Source organism: Schistocerca nitens, chromosome 3 (genome assembly GCF_023898315.1).
Source record: "Schistocerca nitens isolate TAMUIC-IGC-003100 chromosome 3, iqSchNite1.1, whole genome shotgun sequence".
Taxonomy (NCBI): Eukaryota; Metazoa; Arthropoda; class Insecta; order Orthoptera; family Acrididae; genus Schistocerca; species Schistocerca nitens.
Window position 1 is genome coordinate 748,095,894 of NC_064616.1, and position 25,230 is coordinate 748,121,123.

At 42.4% G+C, this 25,230-nt stretch overlaps 1 protein-coding gene and 4 non-coding genes across 5 annotated transcripts in view; 1 reads left to right on the forward strand and 4 right to left on the reverse strand.

Moving 5' to 3' along the window:
- Nucleotides 1-432: 432 nt before the first annotated feature.
- Trnas-cga (transfer RNA serine (anticodon CGA)) lies at nucleotides 433-506 on the reverse strand. The gene has a single exon. It is a non-coding gene; the product is annotated as a tRNA-Ser (tRNA).
- A 228-nt stretch (nucleotides 507-734) lies between these two features.
- On the reverse strand, nucleotides 735-808 carry Trnas-cga (transfer RNA serine (anticodon CGA)). Its single transcript has one exon. It is a non-coding gene; the product is annotated as a tRNA-Ser (tRNA).
- A 228-nt stretch (nucleotides 809-1,036) lies between these two features.
- Nucleotides 1,037-1,110, reverse strand: Trnas-cga (transfer RNA serine (anticodon CGA)). The gene has a single exon. It is a non-coding gene; the product is annotated as a tRNA-Ser (tRNA).
- Nucleotides 1,111-1,338: 228 nt separating this feature from the next.
- Nucleotides 1,339-1,412, reverse strand: Trnas-cga (transfer RNA serine (anticodon CGA)). The gene has a single exon. It is a non-coding gene; the product is annotated as a tRNA-Ser (tRNA).
- An 8,116-nt stretch (nucleotides 1,413-9,528) lies between these two features.
- The window catches only part of LOC126248738 (PI-PLC X domain-containing protein 1-like), a 90,258-nt gene continuing 74,556 nt past the window's right edge, over nucleotides 9,529-25,230 (forward strand). The window contains exon 1 of the mRNA XM_049950060.1: nucleotides 9,529-9,668. Within this exon, the coding sequence (XP_049806017.1) occupies nucleotides 9,629-9,668 (40 nt within the window). The 5' untranslated portion in view covers nucleotides 9,529-9,628. The remainder of the gene's footprint in view (nucleotides 9,669-25,230) is intronic.

The window sequence follows — 25,230 nt, forward strand, 5'->3', positions numbered from 1 at the left end:
TGAGGTGTGGGAGCAGTGGTGGAGGGGGCTGGGTAGCCATGGTTTACACAAATACATTATACAGAATGAGATTTTCACTCTGCAGCGGAGTGTGCGCTGATATGAAACTTCCTGGCAGATTAAAACTGTGTGCGCCGACCGAGACTCGAACTTGGGACCTTTGCCTTTCGCGGGCAAGTGCTCTACCAACTGAGCTACTGAAGCACGACTCACGCCCGGCCCTCACAGCTTTACTTCTGCCAGTACCTCATCTCCTACCTTCCAAACTTTACAGAAGCTCTCCTGCGAACCATGCAGAACTAGCACTCCTGAAAGAAAGGATATTGCGGAGACATGGCTTAGCCACAGCCTGGGGGATGTTTCCAGAATGAGATTTTCACTCTGCAGTGGAGTGTGCGCTGATATGAAACTTCCTGGCAGATTAAAACTGTGTGCGCCGACCGAGACTCGAACTCGGGACCTTTGCCTTTCGCGGGCAAGTGCTCTACCAACTGAGCTACCGAAGCACGACTCACGCCCGGCCCTCACAGCTTTACTTCTGCCAGTATTTCGTCTCCTACCTTCCAAACTTTACAGAAGCTCTCCTGCGAACCATGCAGAACTAGCACTCCTGAAAGAAAGGATATTGCGGAGACATGGCTTAGCCACAGCCTGGGGGATGTTTCCAGAATGAGATGTTCACTCTGCAGCGGAGTGTGCGCTGATATGAAACTTCCTGGCAGATTAAAACTGTGTGCACCGACCGAGACTCGAACTCGGGACCTTTGCCTTTCGCGGGCAAGTGCTCTACCAACTGAGCTACCGAAGCACGACTCACGCCCGGCCCTCACAGCTTTACTTCTGCCAGTACCTCGTCTCCTACCTTCCAAACTTTACAGAAGCTCTCCTGCGAACCATGCAGAACTAGCACTCCTGAAAGAAAGGATATTGTGGAGACATGGCTTAGCCACAGCCTGGGGGATGTTTCCAGAATGAGATTTTCACTCTGCAGCGGAGTGTGCGCTGATATGAAACTTCCTGGCAGATTAAAACTGTGTGCGCCGACCGAGACTCGAACTCGGGACCTTTGCCTTTCGCGGGCAAGTGCTCTACCAACTGAGCTACCGAAGCACGACTCACGCCCGGCCCTCACAGCTTTACTTCTGCCAGTACCTCGTCTCCTACCTTCCAAACTTTACAGAAGCTCTCCTGCGAACCATGCAGAACTAGCACTCCTGAAAGAAAGGATATTGCGGAGACATGGCTTAGCCACAGCCTGGGGGATGTTTCCAGAATGAGATTTTCACTCTGCAGCGGAGTGTGCGCTGATATGAAACTTCCTGGCAGATTAAAACTGTGTGCGCCGACCGAGACTCGAACTCGGGACCTTTGCCTTTCGCGGGCAAGTGCTCTACCAACTGAGCTACCGAAGCACGACTCACGCCCGGCCCTCACAGCTTTACTTCTGCCAGTACCTCGTCTCCTACCTTCCAAACTTTACAGAAGCTCTCCTGCGAACCATGCAGAACTAGCACTCCTGAAAGAAAGGATATTGCGGAGACATGGCTTAGCCACAGCCTGGGGGATGTTTCCAGAATGAGATTTTCACTCTGCAGCGGAGTGTGCGCTGATATGGAAACATCCCCCAGGCTGTGGCTAAGCCATGTCTCCGCAATATCCTTTCTTTCAGGAGTGCTAGTTCTGCATGGTTCGCAGGAGAGCTTCTGTAAAGTTTGGAAGGTAGGAGACGAGGTACTGGTAGAAGTAAAGCTGTGAGGGCCGGGCGTGAGTCGTGCTTCGGTTGCTCAGTTGGTAGAGCACTTGCCCACGAAAAGCAAAGGTCCTGAGTTCGAGTCTCGGTCGGCGCACACAGTTTTAATCTGCCAGGAAGTTTCAAATACATTATAGCAAAAAAAGTAAGCAAATCCTTTGAAAAGAGATGTTTGATTAGTTCTGTGGCTCCCCTCCTGGAATACATGCAAGAACAAACAACAACAAATTAGCAAAATGACCACACCTGCAAGCTAAAACACAAAATAAGCAAGCAATATCTTCTTCTGCACTGAATTATCCTCATCGCCAAGTTTGTGTCGTCTCATTGCTGCTGTTGAGTCTTGTGCCATGGGAAGCAAGGAGAGGATGATGTTTGGTTGGTCGGTATCCTCTTTCTACAACACAATTGCACACATGTATTAACAGGGTTATTTATTTATCAGAACAGAAAGCTACTTACCTTTAAACTAGTCCATGTGTTGTGGTACAAGTTCTTCTGTAATAGTCCATGTTAGTGTCACTGCTGGTGAAGTACAAGTCCCGCTATAAACACTACACTCTCATAGCCAGTGATGTAAACTGACAGCTGCCAACTAGAATAGTGACCGACTCTGTGACTGCAACTGAGTGTGACTTGATGACTATTTCTCCCTCCTTGGCAGTGATCTAAATACTGGCGGTTGAGAGGGTGTTGGCGGCACCTTTCTTGTAAGTCTGTCTTCGTCCTCTCTCCTCATAGGCATGCTTGATTCGGCACCTATCATCGATCTTGTTGCAACCTCTTTGCCAACTGGTGTGCTGGCGACAGCTTCATCTACATCTACATCTACATTTATACTCCGCAAGCCACCCAACGGTGTGTGGCAGAGGGCACTTTACGTGCCACTGTCATTGCCTCCCTTTCCTGTTCCAGTCGCGTATGGTTTGCGGGAAGAAGAACTGCCGGAAAGCCTCCATGCATGCTCGAATCTCTCTAATTTTACATTCGTGATCTCCTCGGGAGGTATAAGTAGGAGGAAGCAATATATTCGATACCTCATCCAGAAACGCACCCTCTCGAAACCTGGCGAGCAAGCTACACCGTGATGCAGAGCGCCTCTCTTGCAGAGTCTGCCACTTGAGTTTGTTAAACATCTCCGTAACGCTATCACGGTTACCAAATAACCCTGTGACGAAACGCGCGGCTCTTCTTTGGATCTTCTCTATCTCCTCCGTCAACCCAATCTGGTACGGATCCCACACTGATAAGCAATACTCAAGTAAAGGTCGAACGAGTGTTTTGTAAGCCACCTCCTTTGTTGATGGACTACATTTTCTAAGGACTCTCCCAATGAATCTCAACCTGGTACCCGCCTCACCGACAATTAATTTTATATGATCATTCCACTTCAAATCGTTCCACACGCATACTCCCAGATATTTTACAGAAGTAACTGCTACCAGTGTTTGTTCCGCTATCATATAATCATACAATAAAGGATCCTTCTTTCTATGTATTCGCAATACATTACATTTGTCTATGTTAAGGGTCAGTTGCCACTCCCTGCACCAAGTGCCTATCCGCTGCAGATCTTCCTGCATTTCGCTACAATTTTCTAATGCTGCGACTTCTCTGTATACTACAGCATCATCCGCGAAAAGCCGCATGGAACTTCCGACACTATCTACTAGGTCATTTATATATATTGTGAAAAGCAATGGTCCCATAACACTCCCCTGTGGCATGCCAGAGGTTACTTTAACGTCTGTAGACGTCTCTCCATTGATAACAACATGCTGTGTTCTGTTTGCTAAAAACTCTTCAATCCAGCCACACAGCTGGTCTGATATTCCGTATGCTCTTACTTTGTTTATCAGGCGACAGTGCGGAACTGTATCGAACGCCTTCCGGAAGTCAAGAAAAATAGCATCTACCTGGGAGCCTGTATCTAATATTTTCTGGGTCTCATGAACAAATAAAGCGAGTTGGGTCTCACACGATCGCTGTTTCCGGAATCCATGTTGATTCCTACATAGTATATTCTGGGTTTCCAAAAACGACATGATACTCGAGCAAAAAACATGTTCTAAAATTCTACAACAGATCGACGTCAGAGATATAGGTCTATAGTTTTGCGCATCTGCTCGACGACCCTTCTTGAAGACTGGGACTACCTGTGCTCTTTTCCAATCATTTGCAACCTTCCGTTCCTCTAGAGACTTGCGGTACACGGCTGTTAGAAGGGGGGCAAGTTCTTTTGCGTACTCTGTGTAGAATCGAATTGGTATCCCGTCAGGTCCAGTGGACTTTCCTCTGTTGAGTGATTCCAGTTGCTTTTCTATTCCTTGTACACTTATTTCGATGTCAGCCATTTTTTCGTTTGTGCGAGGATTTAGAGAAGGAACTTCAGTGCGGTCTTCCTCTGTGAAACAGCTTTGGAAAAAGGTGTTTAGTATTTCAGCTTTACGCGTGTCATCCTCTGTTTCAATGCCATCATCATCCTGGAGTGTCTGGATATGCTGTTTCGAGCCACTTACTGATTTAACATAAGACCAGAACTTCCTTGGATTTTCTGTCAAGCCGGTAGATAGAATTTTACTTTCGAATTCACTGAACGCTTCACGCATAGCCCTCCTTACGCTAACTCTGACATCGTTTAGCTTCTGTTTGTCTGAGAGGTTTTGGCTGTGTTTAAATTTGCAGTGAAGCTCTCTTTGCTTTCGCAGTAGTTTCCTAACTTTGTTGTTGTACCACGGTGGGTTTTTCCCGTCCCTCACAGTTTTACTCGGCACGTACCTGTCTAAAACGCATTTTACGATTGCCTTGAACTTTTTCCATAAACACTCAACATTATCAGTGTCGGAACAGAAATTTTCGTTTTGATCTGTAAGGTAGTCTGAAATCTGCCTTCTATTACTCTTGCTAAACAGATAAACCTTCCTCCCTTTTTTATACGCCTATTAACTTCCATATTCAGGGATGCTGCAACGGCCTTATGATCACTGATTCCCTGTTCTGCACATACAGAGTCGAAAAGTTCGGGTCTGTTTGTTATCAGTAGGTCCAAGATGTTATCTCCACGAGTCGGTTCTCTGTTTAATTGCTCGAGGTAATTTTCGGATAGTGCACTCAGTATAATGTCAATTGATGCTTTGTCCCTACCACCCGTCCTAAACATCTGAGTGTCCCAGTCTATATCTGGTAAATTGAAATCTCCACCTAAGACTATAACATGCTGAGAAAATTTGTGTGAAATGTATTCCAGATTTTCTCTCAATTGTTCTGCCACTAATGCTGCTGAGTCGGGAGGTCAGTAAAAGGAGCCAATTATTAACCTAGCTGGGTTGTTGAGTGTAACCTCCACCCATAATAATTTACAGGAACTATCCACTTCTACTTCACTACAGGATAAACTACTACTAACGGCGACGAACACTCCACCACCGGTTGCATGCAATCTATCCTTTCTAAACACCGTCTGTACCTTTGTAAAAATTTCGGCAGAATTTATCTCTGGCTTCAGCCAGCTTTCTGTACCTATAACGATTTCAGCTTCGGTGCTTTCTATCAGCGCTTGAAGTTCCGGTACTTTACCAATGCAGCTTCGACAGTTTACAATTACAATACCGATTGCTGCTTGGTCCCTGCATGTCCTGACTTTGCCCCGCACCCGTTGAGGCTGTTGCCCTTTCTATACTTGCCCAAGGCCATCTTACCTAAAAAAACCCCCAGCCCATGCCACACAACCCCTGCTACCCGTGTAGCCACTTGTTGCGTGTAGTGGACTCCTGACCTATCCAGCGGAACTCGAAACCCCACCACCCTATGGCGCAAGTCGAAGAATCTGCAGCCCACACGGTCGCAGAACCGTCTCAGCCTCTGATTCAGACCCTCCACCCGGCTCTGTACCAAAGGTCCGCAGTCAGTCCTGTCGATGATGCTGCAGATGGTGAGCTCTGCTTTCATCCCGCTAGCGAGACTGGCATTCTTCACCAAATCAGATAGCCGCCGGAAGCCAGAGAGGATTTCCTCCGATCCATAGCGACACACATCATTGGTGCCGACATGAGCGACCACCTGCAGATGGGTGCACCCTGTACCCTTCATGGCATCCGGAAGGACCCTTTCCACATCTGGAATGACTCCCCCCAGTATGCACACGGAGTGCATATTGGTTTTCTTCCCCTCTATTGCTGCCATATCCCTAAGGGGCCCCATTACGCGCCTGATGTTGGAGCTCCCAACTACCAGTAAGCCCACCCTTTGCGACCCCCCGGATCTTGCAGACTGAGGGGCAACCTCTGGAACAGGACAAGCAGCCATGTCAGGCCGAAGATCAGTATCAGCCTGAGACAGAGCCTGAAACCGGTTCGTCAGACAAACTGGAGAGGCCTTCCGTTCAGCCCTCCGGAATGTCTTTCGCCCCCTGCCACACCTTGAGACGACCTCCCACTCTATCACAGGTGAGTGATCAGCCTCAATGCGGGTAGTATCCCGGGCAACCACAGTCGTAGTCCGATCGGGGGATGCATGGGACGAGCTGGCCGTCCCCGACAAACCCCCATCCGGACCCCCACAGTGATGCCCATTGGCAACAGCCTCAAGCTGTGTGACCGAAGCCAACACTGCCTGAAGCTGAGAGCGAAGGGATGCCAACTCAGCCTGCATCCGAACACAGCAGTTGCAGTCCCTATCCATGTTAAAAAACTGTTGTGCAAAGAACGTCTGAACTAATCTACAGAGAGCGCAAACAAATGGACACAAAATTTAAACGGTTATTAAAATACAAGATTGCCTAGTAAATGCAGTAATGCTGCTACTTGCGCACTGCTGACACACTGCTCAGCGGCGGAAGGAGACTACGCGATTTTACACTATTCAGGTACTAAAACGCGATGCTACAACTCTCAAATACTATAATACGCCCGAAATTTATGAATTAAACAATGCAAGTACCAAAAACACGCAAAGAAATTAAGAATTAAATTATGTAACAAATGAGTGAGCTAGGAGTATACGACTTGCTGCTGCAGCCGCTTGTCCAACGGCGGCAGGGAGTACACTGCAGTGCAGTGCAGTGCAGCTTACACCTGCACTGTAAATAGAGCTGTTTGTACAGTAATTATCAATGTTATTTTTTGTGTGTACAACTGACTGGTAAATCCACTTACATATTGCAGTTTAAATCCCTAATGTGCTGAACCGGTCTTTATACTGGCTTTACTACAATTTTTGGTTATTATTCTTATGGTCCTTCTCTGTAGTTTGAAAACTGTGTTCATATTTTAATGAATTTGCTCTCCAGAAAAGAATTCAATAGCTAAGAACTGAGTTTTTGTATGAACAGTATGTAAATAAAAGACACTAGTTGGTACACACCAATGGCAGGATACTATGGCCATAACATGCTGATGACATTTTGTTTGTGTTGTCGTACCACATCAGCTGAGAATAAATATTCATTCCTAGAAATTTTGTCTTTGTTATGCAGTCTATAGAGGTCACATCCACATGTAACTTAACAGTGTTGTTTTCCTTCCTCAAACTGAAATTTATGGCATTGCTTTTCTTTATGTTTAATGTCACTTTATTGCACATTGGCTATTTGTAAACTTCTTTGAGGATTTCATTTGATTTCTCTTCAACAGGTTCTCTTACTTCCTCAGTGACTACAATATTGCTGTAATTAACAGAGAGAATTTATGTCTATGACTGACAATATTCATAAAGTCACTGATGTATATGAAGAACAGTACTGCTCTTAATATGCTGCCCTGAGGGACTCCCACATTAATGTATTTTGTTTCTGATAAATGTTTCACTAAAAGTTTAGCCTTATTTGAGGTTTGTGTTGTCCATACACTTTCAACCCTGTCTGCTACGTATGATCAGAACAAGTCATTAGCTATCAATTAAAGAACAAAAATTTGGCAGGTTTAGATGAAATCCCAATGTGTGTGCTGAAAAAACGTATGAACGGTTTCAAAGCTCCACTAACAGAAATCATAAATGAATCCTTCAAAACTGGTTGCTTCCCTGACTATCTGAAGCATGCCAAAATTTTACCAGTTCACAAGAAAGGTGACGTAGAAAACATTGAGAACTACAGACCAATAGCCCTATTGTCATGCTTTTCCAAAGTGATAGGAACAATAATGAAAAACAGGCTTTTGAGCTATCTAAGTAAATTCAACCTCCTGTGCAATGACCAGCATGGTTTCAGGCCTGGTAAAGGTACAGAATCTGCAATAGCACAATTTACAAAAACAGTTTTAGAGGCACTAGATGAGAACAGCTATGTAACTGGCCTTTTCCTAGACCTGTCTAAGGCATTTGATACAGTTGACCACCAGAAGCTGTCGCATAAATTAGAGGCACTAGGAGTAAGGGGAGTGGTTCTGAAATGGTCTTGTTCATATCTAGAAAACAGAGTACAGTCAGTAGAGATCACACATGTCTCCAGTGGATCAAAGTACATTGAGAAACATATATCTGACCCACTATATATATATATATATATATATATATATATATATATATATATATATATTGGGGTACCTCAATGAAGTGTACTAGGCCCTGTATTATTTTTGGTTTATATAAATGATTTCCCATAACATATCAGCCATGGAGAGAAGATATTGTTTGCGGATGACAAGCAACATAGTAATCACCAGTAAGACACCAGCGAAAATGTTGGAAAATTCTACTGAAGTGCTGAGGGATGTTCACAAATGGTCTCAGGAAAACAAAGTAACTCTCAGCGTAAAGAAAACAAATACAATATGCTTTAGAATGACCAGAAAACAGAGTCCCTTAAATTTAAAACTAGATAACATCTCCATAGATGATGTACCCACAACAAAATTCTTAGGGTTGCACATTGACAGCCAAATGAAGTGGAATGAACATGCTATGAAACTCTCTAAAAAGATATCCACAACATATTATGCACTTAGAGTCCTTGTTTCTGCATGCAGTAGTGAATATTTTAGAACTGTATACTTTAGTTATATTCATTCAGTAATCAGTTATGGTATTATTTTCTGGGGAAACAGTGCTCAGAATTTACAAACAGTATTTAAAATGCAAAAGAGAGCAGTAAGAATTATAACAAAAAGCAGTAAGTGGGCCCACTGCAGAGAACTTTTCAAAATGTTAGAAATTCTAACTGTTCCTTGTGAATTTATATTCCAAACCATAGTGTACATCAAGAAAAACATAGAAAATTATTGCACAAATAGAATTTTTCATAGATAACGTGTACCGCTTTAGGAAAAATCTTAAACTGTTTTTGCAGGAACACTGCTTTTACACTATAAGTGAATTCCTTAGTACAGAATGATTGCTTTTGTTTCACAATATTTTGATAAGGAGCAAAAATGATTGTAAATAACTTACATGTCACAATGTTTAACTCCATGTAACAACAAACTGTATAAATATATGAATGTACGCAACTGACAACATCCATACATTTTAAAATGTCCACGGATGGCTAAATAAATAAATTAAAAAAAGTCTTAATATTTTTTGATAGGCTAGAGCCATTTCACTGTTTGTCGAGTGTGTAAAGGCACTGTCCTGAATAACATTTTTCTGGATGGTGGGTTAAATGTTTGCTAAGGAGAGCTACTGTAACTATCAGTGAGTAAACGTGTATGGCGTTTTTGTGGGTCATATCAATCTACATGTAGGTCAGAGAGAAGCTTATACGCTGCTGGGGCTACCACGAGTTGCGTACGGGGGAGTGAGGACGCCAGATTGCGGCATTAGGTCAATGATGACTGGCAGGGCGTGCAATTTGCGTGATTATTCAATTGACAGGGAGCCGGTGCCGCGAAACTAGCACACATCCCATGTCTTCACTCGTCGATCCGACCTCCCCGCGTCAACATGTTCGTCCTGCTGCTGTTCTGCGCCGATCTAGCACACAGTAAGTTTCAGCAGGCGTTTCCCGCGCCTGTTCTTCTTACACATTATTCTATGTCTGCTGTAATGTTTTTAAATATTGATAAACTCAGTTTCTTATTTTCTTCAATGAATGAGACCAAAAATAAGAAAAATGTATCTGTACAAAGAATTGTGTTTGAATGGGACCAACAGTGCGTGAAATTTTTTGGATTAAGTGGCTATTTTAACGATACGTAATATGGCCTTTTGTTCCCGTCCTCATTTATTCGTTTTGTGGATCATTTGATCACATTTATCCCATCTAGATTTAGGCTTCCCACAGTTTTCCGAAAACGATGAATTTGGATGCCGGAAACGTTCCATTGAAATGACCACAGCCATTTTCAGAGATTTGATTTTTATCTGGTTTGACAGTTTGTACAGACCTCTGTACCATGTCCAATACGAGTTTGTGCTTCGTCTCCAATGATTTCGTCGTCGACAGAACACAAACCGTAATCTTTCAATCTTTCTTGTGATTGCTGAGAGCAAAGTCTCGTGTTAAATTTGCCGAGGAAACAATAATTAAAATATTTCTACTTGCAGTCGTGGAACGTATATCGGAAAGACAGATTAGAGGCCATAGGAGTGGGAGTGTCCATTCCAGTTGACAAAAATATTATTGAGGTCGAAGTTGAGTAAGACAGTGAAATTATGTGGTCGCGTATAACAGGCGTAGGTGAAACTAAGTTAATTTTTGGATGTTTTTACCGGCCACCAGATTCCGCTGTGACAGTTCTAGAGCCATTCAAAGAAAGTCTACAGTCAATAGCGCGTAAATACCCAGATCATGCAATACTAGTTGGAGGCGACTTAAACCTGCCGAGTATAGACTAGGATATCTATGAATTTATTGCGGGGAGTACAGACAGACAGACATGCGAAATACATTTTCAGCATCCCATACGCAATGGACAAATCTTAGACCTAGTAACTACAAATAGGTCGGACCTTCTCGACAATGTCAATATAGGTATGGGGATTATCGATCATGATGTCATTATAGCAACTATGATTACGAAAGTTAATAAGTCAGTCAAGAAGGCTAGTGGAGAATTTTGCTAGATAGAGCAGATAAGCAGTTATTAGCATCTCACTCAGTGTGTGAATTGGCGTCACTGAGTTGATTATAACATTCAAATAGCATTTACGGCCAATATTCGACAAAGTAACTGTAATTTTTATGTATTTAAACCCTAAGAAAATCATTAAATATCAAGATCTGGTCACGTGTTCGAAAACGCTCTTTTATTGTCTGATGCTCTGGTGATGTCACAGACTAGGAGTAAGATGAAGCTATACATGTGTTATAGGAGTGCTAGCCGAATTTATGAGGTTTTTACGTACTTTTTCTGCAACTAGTTTAGTTATATAGTGATGGAAAACGCAGTGACAATTTTTATCTAACAGTAGAAAGCAATTTGGTGAACGCTGATAGTGGAAACATTGTGAAAGTTGATTCGATTGTGCTCCACCCATTTAGAGCGGTGATATGTGCAACTACGGACATTCTTTTCCCTGCTCCCTGCAACATCATTAAACTCGCTCAGAACTAAGGAATTGTAGAACTTTTGCAATGCGTCAGTATATTACAACTAGATTGTCGACTATCAATGATGGGCTACAAACCAAAGCACAATAAAAGTATTCTTGGCAAATCTTAGTGCTGTTTCCCTACATAGAAGACATTCAGCTGCGATGTTTCTTTAGTAGCAGTAGTAGTAGTAGTAGCAGCAGCAGTAGCAGTTCTTTGCTCAGCGGCGCAACGTATAGCGCAGCTGACTCCGAAGTTATGTAGTTAGGAAAACGCGTTTTGTATCTCCCGTTCAGCTTTCAGACAGGCGGTCTGGGAAGAAATCAGGACGTGGCCAGACCAAAACATATGCTACAATTCTCAGAAGTAGAATGAGTTTGTTAGGTCAGAACATGAGGAGATGGATGGAAAAAAATGTATAAGAGCCTTTTTTATCTTCAGCATATTTTTGAATCCATGAAAGTTTATTCATTTTCAAAGGTTTTGCACGAAATACGAAAGTTAGAGTTAGCAGAAACCAGTGGGTGGGATGTACTATATATAGCGTCACATTAATCTTAATCTGATGAATGGATAACAGAGGATAAATGCATTTACTTTGCGAACAAACATTCCACTCTTTTAGAAAGCATTGCTAGTAGTGAAGATACCACTATACGCCCACAGTACAACGAGGTGTATGACGATGGTGTTCTCTATGCGGAGTAGAAAAAATCATGTACAACATGAGGGTAATACAAACGTGAGGTTTGTGATGTACGTGAGTGTAAACTAACGCCAGTCTCTGAAGCAGACTTACGTCATCTTTATGTAAGATTCATCATCTTCAGAAGTTTAAACAAATAGCATCGTAGCTGGACAGTACAGAGATAAAATAACTTGTTTCTAATAAAGTAAAAAGGGTTTGGTCACATTAACTAGAAAATATGTTTCTGAACGTGACGTGTGTAAACAGTGATTGCAATGAATGTCAGCGCATGTAAACAGCAAGGAAAGCACAATAATATTCTTTTTCTGATTGGTGAGGTGACGTTTTGCAGTTTTGATGTGGTTTTCATATGAGAATACTATCGAGTTGTTTTACAAATAAGTTAAAATATTTTTCTGGTTGGATTCGAACAAGCGATCTGCGGGCATCATCTTACAAAATTCGACGTACCACGCTAATTACTGAGCTACCGAATAATGCAGACAAAGTTGAGTGAAACGACGATGTTCACTAGAAATTTAATTTCGTTGAATGACACCATCCTTCATTGTAATAGAGGGAAAGCATACCTCGGAGGCAAATTTATATTAACTTCACAGTGCAATATATTTGTAATTAACTTGTAATTAACCTGTGCGTCAACGTGGTGGCACTTCACCGGTTCAGTGCAACCACATTTTATGCATCTCCTCATCTTTGGAGCACTCAAACTATTCAGGAGTTATTATAGATGTATTTGTACAGTATGGTACTAGACACCATTTATAACCCATTTTCCGAAACGTGAATTCCAAAGCAATACACCACTGTGAATTAGCATTATGACGGTAGTAGTAATAGTAGTAGTAGTGAGCTAGCCAGTGACGTCACAGTCATGACTGGAATGGAGCGTTTTAGCAGGCTTTCTAATTATCTGAATTTCATTTCCGTTTTTTATAAAAGAATACTGAAATTCAACAGGAAAAACAGCATGTCAGGAGCAAAAATGGCATAATCAATCATTAAGACAGTTTCCAGAAAACTATCAAATACCCTATTATGGGCAAAGTTTAAGTAGATTGTAAGTCGTGGCATGGAGAGTTATGTGCTTAGTAAATGGATAAAGGATGGAAAAGACCCACCATGATTTAATAACGAAATTCGGCAGATGCTGAGAAAGCAGAGGCTGTTGCACTCTCGGTTCAAAGGAGAACTCACAAATGACGACAAGCGAAGGTTATTAGAGATTGGGGCGTCTGTGAAAAGATCTATGCGCGAAGCATATAACTATCACCGTCACATCTTTGCAAAAGATCTGACAGAGAAACCGAGAAAACTCTGGTCTTATGTAAAATCGCCATTCATTCCCTTGTTCACCAGTCTGGTGTGGCAGATGAAGATAGCAAAACGAAAGTCAAAGTTTTAAATTTCACTTTCAGGAAATAGTTCACTCTGGAGAATCGTACAAACATACCGTCATTTGACTATCGAACAGACTCTCGTATGGACGACAGAGAAATAAGCATCCCTAGCATAGAGAAACAACTGAAAAATTGGAAAACAAATAGATGACTAGGTCTGAATGGAATCCCAGTTCGATTTTACAAAGAATACTCTAAGGCACTTACCCCTTACCTAGCCTGCATTTATCGTGAATCTCTCGCCCAGCACAAAGTCCCAAGCTATTTGAAAAAAGCGCAGGTGACTCCAGTGTATAAGACGGGTAAAAGAACGGACTCGCCAAATTACGGACCAATATCCTTAAGTTCGGTTTGTTGCAGAATGCTTGAACAAATTCTCAGTTCGAATATAACATATTTTCTTGAGACTGAGAAGCTTATGTCCACGAATCAACATGGTTTTAGAAAGCTTCGCTCTTGCAAAAGTCAGCTTGCCCTTTTCTCACACGATATACTGCGAACAATGTATGAAGGACAACAGGCAGATGGCATATTTCTAGATTTCCGCAAAGCATTTGACACGGTGATCCACTGTAGGCTGTTAACGAAGGTACGACCGTATGGAATAAGTTCACAGATATGAGAGTGGCTCGAAGACTTCCTACATAATAAATCCCAGTATGTTGTCCTAGAAGGCGAGTGTTCATCAGAGACAAGGGAATAGTCGAGAGTGGCCCAGAAAAGTGTGATAGGACCGCTTTTGTTCTCTATATACATAAATGATTTTTCGGACAGGATGGGCAGCAACCTGCAGTTGTTTGTTGATGACGTCGTGGTGTACGGTAAAGTGTCGAAGTTGAGTGACTCTAGGAAGAGACAAGAAGACTTAGACAAAATTTCCAGTGTGATGAATGGCATCTAGCCCTACATGTGGAGAAATGTAATTTAATGTGGATGAGTAGGAAGCGCAAACCTGTAATGTTCGGATACGGTAGTACTAGTGTCCTGCTTGACACAGTCAGGGCGTTTAAATATCTGGGCGTAAAATTGCAAAGCAAAGCGAGATGAAGTGGAACGCCGAGCGGTTTTAGGCGCTTCAGTCTGGAACCGCGCGACCGCTACGCTTGCAGGTTCGAATCCTGCCTCGGGCATGGATGTGTGTGATGTCCTTAGGTTAGTTAGGTTTAAGTAGTTCTAAGTTCTAGGGGACTGACGACCTCAGATGTTCAGTCCCACAGTGCTCAGAGCCATTAGAACCATTTGAGCTCCTTCTTATCCTTTGAATAATTATATTTTTCGTTTATTTTTCGTGGATCTGAGAGTTAACGGTATTCACTCTCGCTACGACAACGTATGTTCACTAATCCTTGTACCCGTTTCGATGCTCGTTATTAGTTCAGGATTATTTGTTGCTAAGAGGTAAAGCTTGTTTCCACAATCATTTACTTTCTAGTGGGCTCATAAACTAATTGCTCAAAATAATTTTCAGAGAATGCATTAGCAGAACTTCGGATGATGCTTTATACATACTTCCGGATTTAAACGTATATTTTCGTCAACATATCGAGGGTAAACTGAAGTCACAACCATCTATAATTGTATGAGTAGGGTACTTGTTAGAAATTAGACTCAAGTTTTCTTTGAATCTGTCAGCAATGATGTGATCTAAATTGGGAGGTAAGTAAAAGGCTCCAGTTATTATTTTATTCCTGTTTCCAAGAATGGCCTCTACCCATATTAATTCACAGGAACTATCTATGTCAATTTCGCTACAAGGTAAACTATTTCCAATAGCAACAAACATGCCTCCGCTAACTATGTTTAGCCTATCCTTTCCGAACACCGTTACGTCCTTCGTAAAAATTTCGGCTGAACTTATCTCCAGCTTTAACAAGATTTCAGTGCTTATAAAGAATTGAGCATCAGTGCTTTCTATTAGCGCTCGGAGCTCTGGTACTTTCCCAACACAGCTACGACAATTTACAGCTGTTACACCAATGGGACCTCGATCTACGTTCTTCCTATGCTCAACTTGCACCCTTTGACAATGAAGCCCTCTTTGTGTTTCCCTGAGACCCTCCAACCTAAAAAAACATCCCAGTCGACACAGACCTTGCTACCCGTGTGTGGAATGGTCCTATGACGGAAGTCTAGGAATCTGCAGCCTACACATCGCAGAGCCTCTGAGCCTCTGATGCAGACCCTCCACTTGGCTCTGTTGCAGAGGTCTGCAATAGGTCCTGTCGACTATGCTGCAAATGTTGAGCACTACTGTCACCTTGCAAGCAAGACTGGCAGCTTTTACCACCTCTAACAGCTCCCCGAAACCAGAATGTCTTCCGATCCAAAGCCACACACAGCATTGGTACCGACGTGAACTACCACCTGCAGTTGGCTGCACCATGTGCTCCTTATGGCATATAGAAGGACCTCTTCCACATCTGGAATGACTCCACTCGGTATGCACACGAAGTGCACACTGACTTTCTTCTGCTCCTTGGCAGCCATGTCCCTAAGGAACCCAATAACGCTACTAACATTGGCGCTCCTAATTACCAATAATACCACCTCTGTGACTGGCCAGACCTTGCAGACTGAGAGGTTTCCTTTGAAACTGGACTAGCGACTGCATCTGGCTGAGAGACACTGATAGCCACAGACAGCACCTGGAACGTGATTGTCAGACTAACAAGGAAGACCTTACGTTCAGCTCCCCGTGTAGTCTTTCACAGCCTGCCACACCTCAAGGCAACCTCTCACTTGACCACGTGTGAGGGGTCAACCTCTATGTGAGCAGTAACTGCACTAGGCACTGTTGTGGACCAATTGGAAGACTCACTGGTCATGCTGGACATCTATTGGATCCCCATGGCCAGTCCACAACAGTGATGCACATCCACTGCAGCCTCAAGTTGTGTAACCGAAGCCATCACGGCCTGGAGCTGACAGCGAAGTGTCGCAAACTTAGCACACATTCACACACAGCAGTCACAATCCCTATCCATACTAAAGGCTATGGAAAACTATACTATGACTATCGACATGCACTATGGAACTCTACTGTAGTCACTGATGAAAACACAAGAGCTGTGTCTGGTAAATTGGATTAACTTGCAGAGAACCAAAAACTAAACTACCAAAGCACACAGGTGAGACTAAATAATTTGCTTCTGGTTAGGAACTTATAACGTGTCACAAAATCGGTTCCTTTCCGACACAAACGAAAACTCGAAAACACTATTATTTATGATGCAGTTATGTATGAGGAAATTCTGTCTCGTAAGATCTCGCAAATATATCAGTTAAGACTGGCACTAGCTCTTAATTTAGAGGAATGTAAAACTGCACCTTCCAAAAAACGTAAAAACATGTTAGCTTTGGAGTACAGGATTAATGAGGCACAACTCGCCAGTAATGTGATAAAAATAGTTATGAGTATTAATGTGTGTAGATATCGAGTGGAACGAAAACATGCCCCATCAGTCCGAGATTGGGTAAATAAAAAAAAATAGAGAAAAGTTCAGATGGTTGTTTTAATTCTTCAGGTGCTGTACATAGTCTCCCCCACTTGAGTACAAGGCACAGAACGTTCATAAAACCATTTGAAACTGTCAGAAAAGTACTTCTTTGGGATGATGTTCAACTCGCACATCACATTTGCACTTGCTGTGTCTTGACGGAAATGCAAAATGTGGACAATTCTTTTCTTGAAACAATCAAAAACAGGCGACGAGACTTGAAGTTACCAATATGAACGTACTACCAAAAAGACTCATTTCTCTGCAAACCACTGTGAAGTGCGTGGGACAGGGTAATTCTCGTTATACGGTAGTGCATATTAGTGTTTCTTCCCCTTTCATTCCCGTACGGTGCGTGAGAAGAATGACTGCTTAAATTAATAAGTTTACACTGTAATTAGTCTAAACCCGTCTTTGTGGTCCTACCGAGCGGGGTAGCACAGTGGTTAGCACACTGGACTCGCATTCTGGAGGATGACGGTTCAAACTCGCGTTCGGTCATTCTGATCTGTGTTTTCCATAATTTCCCTAAATTGCTTAAGGTAAATGCTGGATGGTTCCATCAAAATGGCACGGCGATTTCCTCCTCCATCCCTCCCTTATCCGAATTTGTGCTCGGTCTCTAATGACCTCGCTGTCGACAGGACGTTAAACAATAACCTCCTCCTCCTCCTGCTTCTCCTCCTCCTTCGCGGTCTCCATGAGCGCCATACGTAGGAGCTCTAATATATTCCCATATATCTCACTTAATACTGGTTTTTGAAACTTTGCAAGTAGCATTTTCGACCATTTTAAGCGACTACCAGTCTGGTCAATGGGACCCTCGGGTAAGGACCTGAAGTGCCCCCTCCCCCCCCCCCCCTCCCCGTGCTTGCCTGCTCCCCTTTTCCCAAATCAGATCTGATTGAAGTCTATATTTATTAATGGTGTCATTCCATTTAATGTGTGGAACTGTATGTACTGTGTTTTGTCAAAGTTTAATGAGAACCCATTTCCAGACAACCACTTAATGATTTTCTGAAAGACATCGTTTACAATTTCACCAGTTAATTCTTGTCTTTTGGGTGTGATAGCTACATTTGTATCATCGGCAAAAAATACCAGCTTTGCATCTTCGTGAATATAGAATGGCAAGTCATTAATATATATTAAGAACAGCACAGGACCCAAGACCGAACCTTGCGGCACCCCGTTCTTTATTGTTCCCCAGTTTGAGAAATCACCAGTTTTTTTGCATATTATGTGAACTGCTTATTTCAGCTTTCTGCACTGCAGTCAGGTATGGTTTAAACCATTTGAGCACTATTCCATTCATACCACAGCACTCGAGCTTATCTAGAAGTATTCCATGATTTACACAATCAAAAGCCTTTGAGAGATCACAAAAAATCCGAATGGGTGACTTCTGGTTACTCAGAGCATTTAATATTTCATTAGTGAAAGTATATATAGCATTTTACATTGAAAAACCTTTCTGGAAACCAAACTGACATTTTGTTAAAACTTTATATTTACAAAGGTGTGAAGCTAATCTACAATACATTACTTTTTCAAGAATTTTGGATAAGGCATTCAGAAGAGAGATTGGGTGGTAGTTGTTGACATCAGATGTATCCCCTTTTTTATGCAGTGGTTTAACAATGGCATACTTCAGTTTATCTGGGAAAATACCCTGCTACAGAGAGCTATTACACATGTGGCTAAGAATCCCACTTATCTCTTGGGAACAAGCTTTTATTATCCTGCTGGAAATGCCATCAATTCCATGTGAGCTTTTATTCTTGTGAGAATTTATTATCTTCCTAATTTCAGAAGGAGAGGTGGGTGGAATTTCAATTGTATAAAATTGTGTGGGTAAGGCCTCTTCCATTAACTGCCGTGCTTCTTCTAATGAACATTTAGATCCTGTTTTCTCCACAACATTTAAAAAAGTAATTATTCAAAATGTTTTCGACTTCCGGCTTGTTTGTCAAGTTTCCATTAGCTTTGATGGTAATTCTGTCATCCTGTACTCTTGGTTGCGCTGTCTCCCTTGTAATAATATTCCAAATTGTTTTGATTTTGTTATCAGAGGTATTCATCTCAAACATGGTGCACATGCTTCTGGACTTTTTAATAACCTTTCTTAATGTAGCACAGTAGTTTTTATAATATTTGGCTGTTTCTTGGTCATTACTCTTTCTTGTTGTTAGATACAGTTCCCTTTTGTGGTTACAAGATATTTTTATTCCTTTAGCAAGCCAAGGTTTTTTGCGTGGTTTCTTACAATTAGATTTAACTACTTTCTTGGGGAAACAGTTTTCAGATTCTCTTACAAGTGTATCATGAAATACATTATATTTTAAATATATTAATATTCCGCAATAGCGAGTCCAGCAATGCTTTGCAATTTCTAAATATGTATGGGAACTGGATATTCCTCTTAATCTCCTCCTCCCACCCATCTGTCCATCTCCCCGTTTCTGTGTCCATCACCGCATTCCCCTCTCTCTATGTCCATTTCCTGCCCCCCCCCCCCCTCCTCTTTCTCTGACATTGTGCTTTGTGTGTTGTTATTCCAAACAAAACCTTGACTGGGAATTGAAAAATTAATGGTAAATCGCTTGGATCCTCGGCATCTGGGAGACGTTGCAACAGGAAACCTGTACATTGTTGCTTAAAAAATAATTATATTCTATGTGCGTCTGAAAATTTATTAGCGTATCGTGTAATAATTTGAAGCAAAGCATTCAAAGACTTTTAGGGATTTTTGTTCTGAACGCTTTCCTATTACATATTATGTACATGTTTATGTATTAAAACATATAGACTATGTCCTTCCGAAAGTTTATTAAAGTAGCATGCAAAAATTTGAAGTAAGTCGGTCGAGAACTTTTAGAGATTTTTGGTAACTTTAAACGTCTTGTCTGTTCAAATGTGTGTGAAATCTTATGGGACTTAAGTGCTAAGGTCATCAGTCCCTAAGCTTATACACTACTTAACCTAAATTATCCTAAGAACAAACGCACACACCCATGCCTGAGGGAGGACTCGACCCTCCGCCGGGACCAGCCGCACAGTCCATGACTGCAGCGCCTTATATAATTCTCAGTTTTCTGTCTATATTGGTCGATGAATTTGTTCGTGGCGGACGTCCGATGACAGCCGTTCAGGTTCTTTGTTGATCCGTTCTCTCAGTTTTTTATTACAGATGGTAGCTAACCCTCTGACGGAGCACGCTGAGCTACCGTGCCGGCGACCGCTCGGCTAATTCCGCGCGGCGTCTTGTCTGTATACAGCAGTATAGATGAAGAGGAAAGGTCCCCACACGCTACCCTGGGGCACGCCTTAAGTCACTTCTACACTCTTAGGCGACTTTCCAACCAAAATAACACGCTGTGTCCTCCTTATTACGAAATTTCTAACCCAGTCACAAATTTTATTTGATACCCTATATGATTGTGCTTTCGTAAATAAGCATTGCGTGATACTGATTCAATTTTTTTTTCTTTTTTTCTTTTGTTTTAGAAGTTAACAAATACTCCATCCACCTGATTGCTTTGATCCATGGCTTTCAGGATGCTATGTGAAAAAAGCACGAAACTGGTTTCACATGACTGATGTTTTCGGAGTCCATGCTTCAGGCATGGATTTCATTTTATTCTAGGGACTACATAATGTTTTAGCTCAGAGTATGTTATAAAATTGTACAACAGATGGCTGTCAGTGATACTGCACAGCAGTTTTGAGATTCAGTCATGCTTCCCTTCTTGCAGACAGGTGTGACCTGTGCCTCTATCCAGCCACTGGGCACAATCCTTTTCTCAAGAGATGCACTGTATATTATGATTAAAATAGAAAAATTGTTGTCAAAGTGGATGCGTCACTGATGATAATCCAGACAACTGTAACAAAGTCAAGTGCTTTGGAAGTGCAATGTTACATAGTTGCTCACAACAGTTCTATTAATATAAAATGTGTTGTATGGGGGTGTGCAGGGCCCGCATCTCGTGGTCGTGCGGTAGCGTTCTCGCTTCCCACGCCCGGGTTCCCGGGTTCGATTCCCGGCGGGGTCAGGGATTTTCTCTGCCTCGTGATGGCTGGGTGTTGTGTGCTGTCCTTAGGTTAGTTAGGTTTAAGTAGTTCTAAGTTCTAGGGGACTTATGACCACAGCAGTTGAGTCCCATAGTGCTCAGAGCCATTTTTTTGGGGTGTGCAGGCAGTAAAAAAAATCCCATGAAGAGAGTGGCTCGTGTGCAGATTCAGGTGCAGCTTCTGTATAGAAATTGCCAGAAATTCCACCGGTCCCTGGGACAATCTCAGTTTTTTTCTCAAAGCCCTGACATTAATATACACCATGGGACCAAAAGTATCTGGACACCCCTACGTAATGAGGAACTGAGCACCAGATTTCACAATAGGTGAACCAGCCAGTATAAAAGAAGGCAGGGAGTACTGAGTTGTCAATAGAAATACAGTAACAGCAGAGTAGGTCGGTCTGAAGAGATCAGTGACTTCAAATGTGGATTAGTCACTGGATGTCACCTGAGTAACAGATCCACCAGGGACATTTAAACCCTTCTACAGGTGCCCAATTCGACTGTCAGTGGTTTGATTGTAAAGTGGAAATGCGAAGGAACAACCATGGCTAAACCGAGACCAGGTAGATATCATGTAGTGACGACCATAAACCAACAACCAAAGCAGAGGGTGACTGTAAAAAAAAAATAGTATGAAATCAGAGGAAGGGATCATTCGTGAGTTACAAAGTGCTGTCAGCAGTTGAGCTAGCACAATGACTGTGCGTCGGGAGCTGGGTTTGGTAAATGCCTGCAGAATGTAACCTGTCATCATGGTACAATGAAGCATGGATGAGGTGGTGTTATATTGGGGAGATTTTCTTGGTTATGGTGTTGTCACCTTACTGCACTTTGTAGTGCATACAGCAGAGGAACAGTTTGGGTATGATAATTTTTTGTGTGAGGATGGCAGTGCACCCTGTCAATAATCAGCATCTGTGAGACAATGGTTTGTGGACAACGACATTTCTAAAATGAACTGGCCTGGCCAGACTTCCGATCTGAATCGAGCAGAACACATTTGGGATGAGTTATAACGTCGTCCAGCCGCTTATGGCCGAGCGGTTCTAGGCGCTTCAGTCTGGAACCGCGCGACCGCTACAGTCGCAGGTTCGAATCCTGCCTCCGACATGGATGTGTGTGATGTCCTTAGGTTAGTTGGGTTTAAGTAGTTATAATTTCTAGGGGACTGATGACCTGAGATGTTAAGTCGCATAGTGCTCAGAGCCATTTGAACCATTATAACGTGGACTACGCTCCAGACCACAGCGCTCAACATCACATGTGCTACGGCATAAAGTCAAGCACCAGCACGCCAATCAGGAACGAGAGAGCAGAGAGGGACGTGGAGAAGTCAGCCCATTGCACGCTGACCGACTCCTCTCCAGTACAACGCGGCAGCAGCAGCCTCTATGCGAAGAGAACATAGCGCCGCGCCCGATTGGCTGCGGCCCAGTTCTACAGCAGCTAGAAGACTAGTAACTAGATAGAAGCGTCAAAGTTCATTACTTTGGTCGTACATTCTATATAGCTCAAACTTGGAATTGTTATACTCTAGAACATCGTTTATTTTGTCTGTCGTCCTTTGCTTGCGACACGTCTGTTTAACACAAAGTATTGTCAGTTACTTTTCGTAATAAAACTCATTAATACTGTTTGTTTGAATTGTTGACTAGCGATCCGAGAAAGCAGGTTTTCTAGACATCGAATATTCCACGACTAGGCAGGATTCACCAAAATATACTCCACACACCTCACTGAAAGTGTACACAGCAGAGTTCCAGCCGTCATAAATGCGAATAGTGGACACATTCCATATCAATATCCACTAATAAGTCGCTGGATACTTTTGATCAGGTAGTGTGGAGGTGTGGGAATTAAACTGGGGCAATAATCCTGGATCTTGGTTTTTAAAATAACGTCTGAGACTGGGTTCAACGTTTGCTTTTCCATCCCAAGTTTCTTTTCTGCTTCATCTGTGAGTTTGTGGACAGTAACTTTGGTGCCACTGGCAGCCTTTACATGTGAGCAGAATTTCTATATTAGAAGGCTTTCGAAAAGATCTTGTTAGCTGTTGAAAGAGTCACACATTGCAACATGTAAACGTGTTTCATTGTGCAGCCTTCTGTCCACAGCCATGTGCTCTGTTTTACATCAATCTTACAATACCGGTAGTCGTTATTTCCTTAGAAATCTCGTTATAGAAATTCTATGCCGTGGACACTCCATCCCTCCCCCTCTTCCACTGCCCCGTCAAGAACTGTTCTACCAGGCCCATATCTATCCAGTGCATGGTCAACTTTTCTTGTAAACATGAGCCATAACTTATCTACAAAGCCATAGTTAAAAAATGACAATACTGCATTTTACCTAGTTTACTGAACTTGTAAAAATTTCTACTTTTTTGTTGCCTGTTGCATTCGTTAAATAGGACAAGTCCATTTATTGGTATTATATCTAATATATTTCTTCATGACTGGGCTCCAGGAAAACCTGTTTTAAGCGGTTCACAGAGATAGCATTTACCATTGTTTTACATGATGTCTTGTCATACAGATCACTCATAGTAACTGTCTGAATGGATTTCTGGCTGAATAAAATCTTCTAGCAATATTATTAAGGAACATAACTATTAGTGAGCCGAGATTTTCTGGTTTTCTGGATTTTTTGGTTACATCTGGTGGTTGATAGAGGGACCGACCTGTGAGTTTTTGCTCATCCTCGATACTGAGACTCGTCCGAACAATCTTGCATACATCTTCAGCTCCTGTGAGTTTAACTTTCTTTTTTACTACCGCAACGATTGCACCACCTACATTCCTCATTAATAACGTGTCCTTTGTTATGTTGCAGTTAATAGTGGAGCTCAGACCTACCAGAAATTTCCAGTTTCAGTCGTCATGCAGAAAGCGAGGATAGTATAACTTTTGTTACTATTCTCTGTACAAGTAACCTGATTTAGAGGTTACTGTTCTGACTCAGTAATCTCCACGGATCACAGGACTGACGTTTGCTTCCGAAATAGCTGGCTATAGTCACTGGCCACAGGTTATCGGACACTTAAGAGCGGCAACAATAGTGTATTCTTACTCGAATGACTTTTCCAGCTACGGAACTTTACTGAGTGTGACGAGTTTTCAATGTACAAAAGGAAGTTTTCTAATGATTTGTTCACAAATACGGGAACGTTGACTGAATGCGAATGCTTTTGTCAGGTCACTAAGTTCATCGACGTGCTAACTTTCGTAGTTTCTTCCGAAATAATCTTAAATGAGTCTTATGAACAAAGCTTAACGTTTTACCTATCTTTACAATACCATTGGCAACGTAAAAGAAAGCTTTATGGTGCTAAACATTAGGGCGTTTTCGTCTGTGTGTTCATCAAAAATGGCTCTGAGCACTATGGGACTTAACATCTGTGGTCATCAGTCCCCTAGAACTTAGAGCTACTTAAACCTAACTAACCTAAGGACATCACACACATCCATGCCCGAGGCAGGATTCGAACCTGCGACCGTAGCAGTCACGCAGTTCCTGACTGAGCGCCTAGAACCGCTAGACCACTGCAGCTGGCTGTGTGTTCATCCATGATCTTCCAACAGATAAGTAATCAGAGCCAGGGCCTATCCATTGTGCTCAGAAAGGAAGGGTGTTAAATTATTCACACGCAGTCGAATGTGTCCATGACTGAGTTTTTTTTGCAAATTGAACTACATGGGCCTTTAGTACGTCGAGATCAAACTTGTATGATTGTTTTCAGATTAGTACACATCAGGCCGGCTCTTAATGCCATTAAAGATATATGTGAGTTGGGTCTCACCATTCTCCATCATACTTTGTGGAGGCCTCAATAAACCAAATTTCGTTCTGGATATTACATTAAAAATCTTGATACCCATGTAGATGCACTTCATAGTGCAAGTGATGTAGATGCACTTCATAGTGCAAGTGGTTTTAAAAAGTCTTCAAATAATTGTGGTAATGGGAAGTCTTTGGTGGAAAAAAAATTAGAAGGGGTAAAGGTAATTCCTTACTGTATAAGTGGAGGCACATAAACAACACACACACACACACACACACACACACACACACACACACACACACACACACACACACACAATACTGTAACAGCACTGCATCTCCTCTTGTGTGTGGGGGGTTGTATTGAGAGGAGTGGGTGAGAGAAAAGGGTGGTGGAAGCAGGTGGAAGTAAGACTGACGATAGTGTGTGGGGAAAAGTAGCAAATGTATAGGATATGGCTGGGGAACCAACAAGGTAGCACTGGAACATGTGGGGTGAGTTGTGTGTAGCATGTAGTGCTGTGAAGGAGTGGATATAGAACAGAA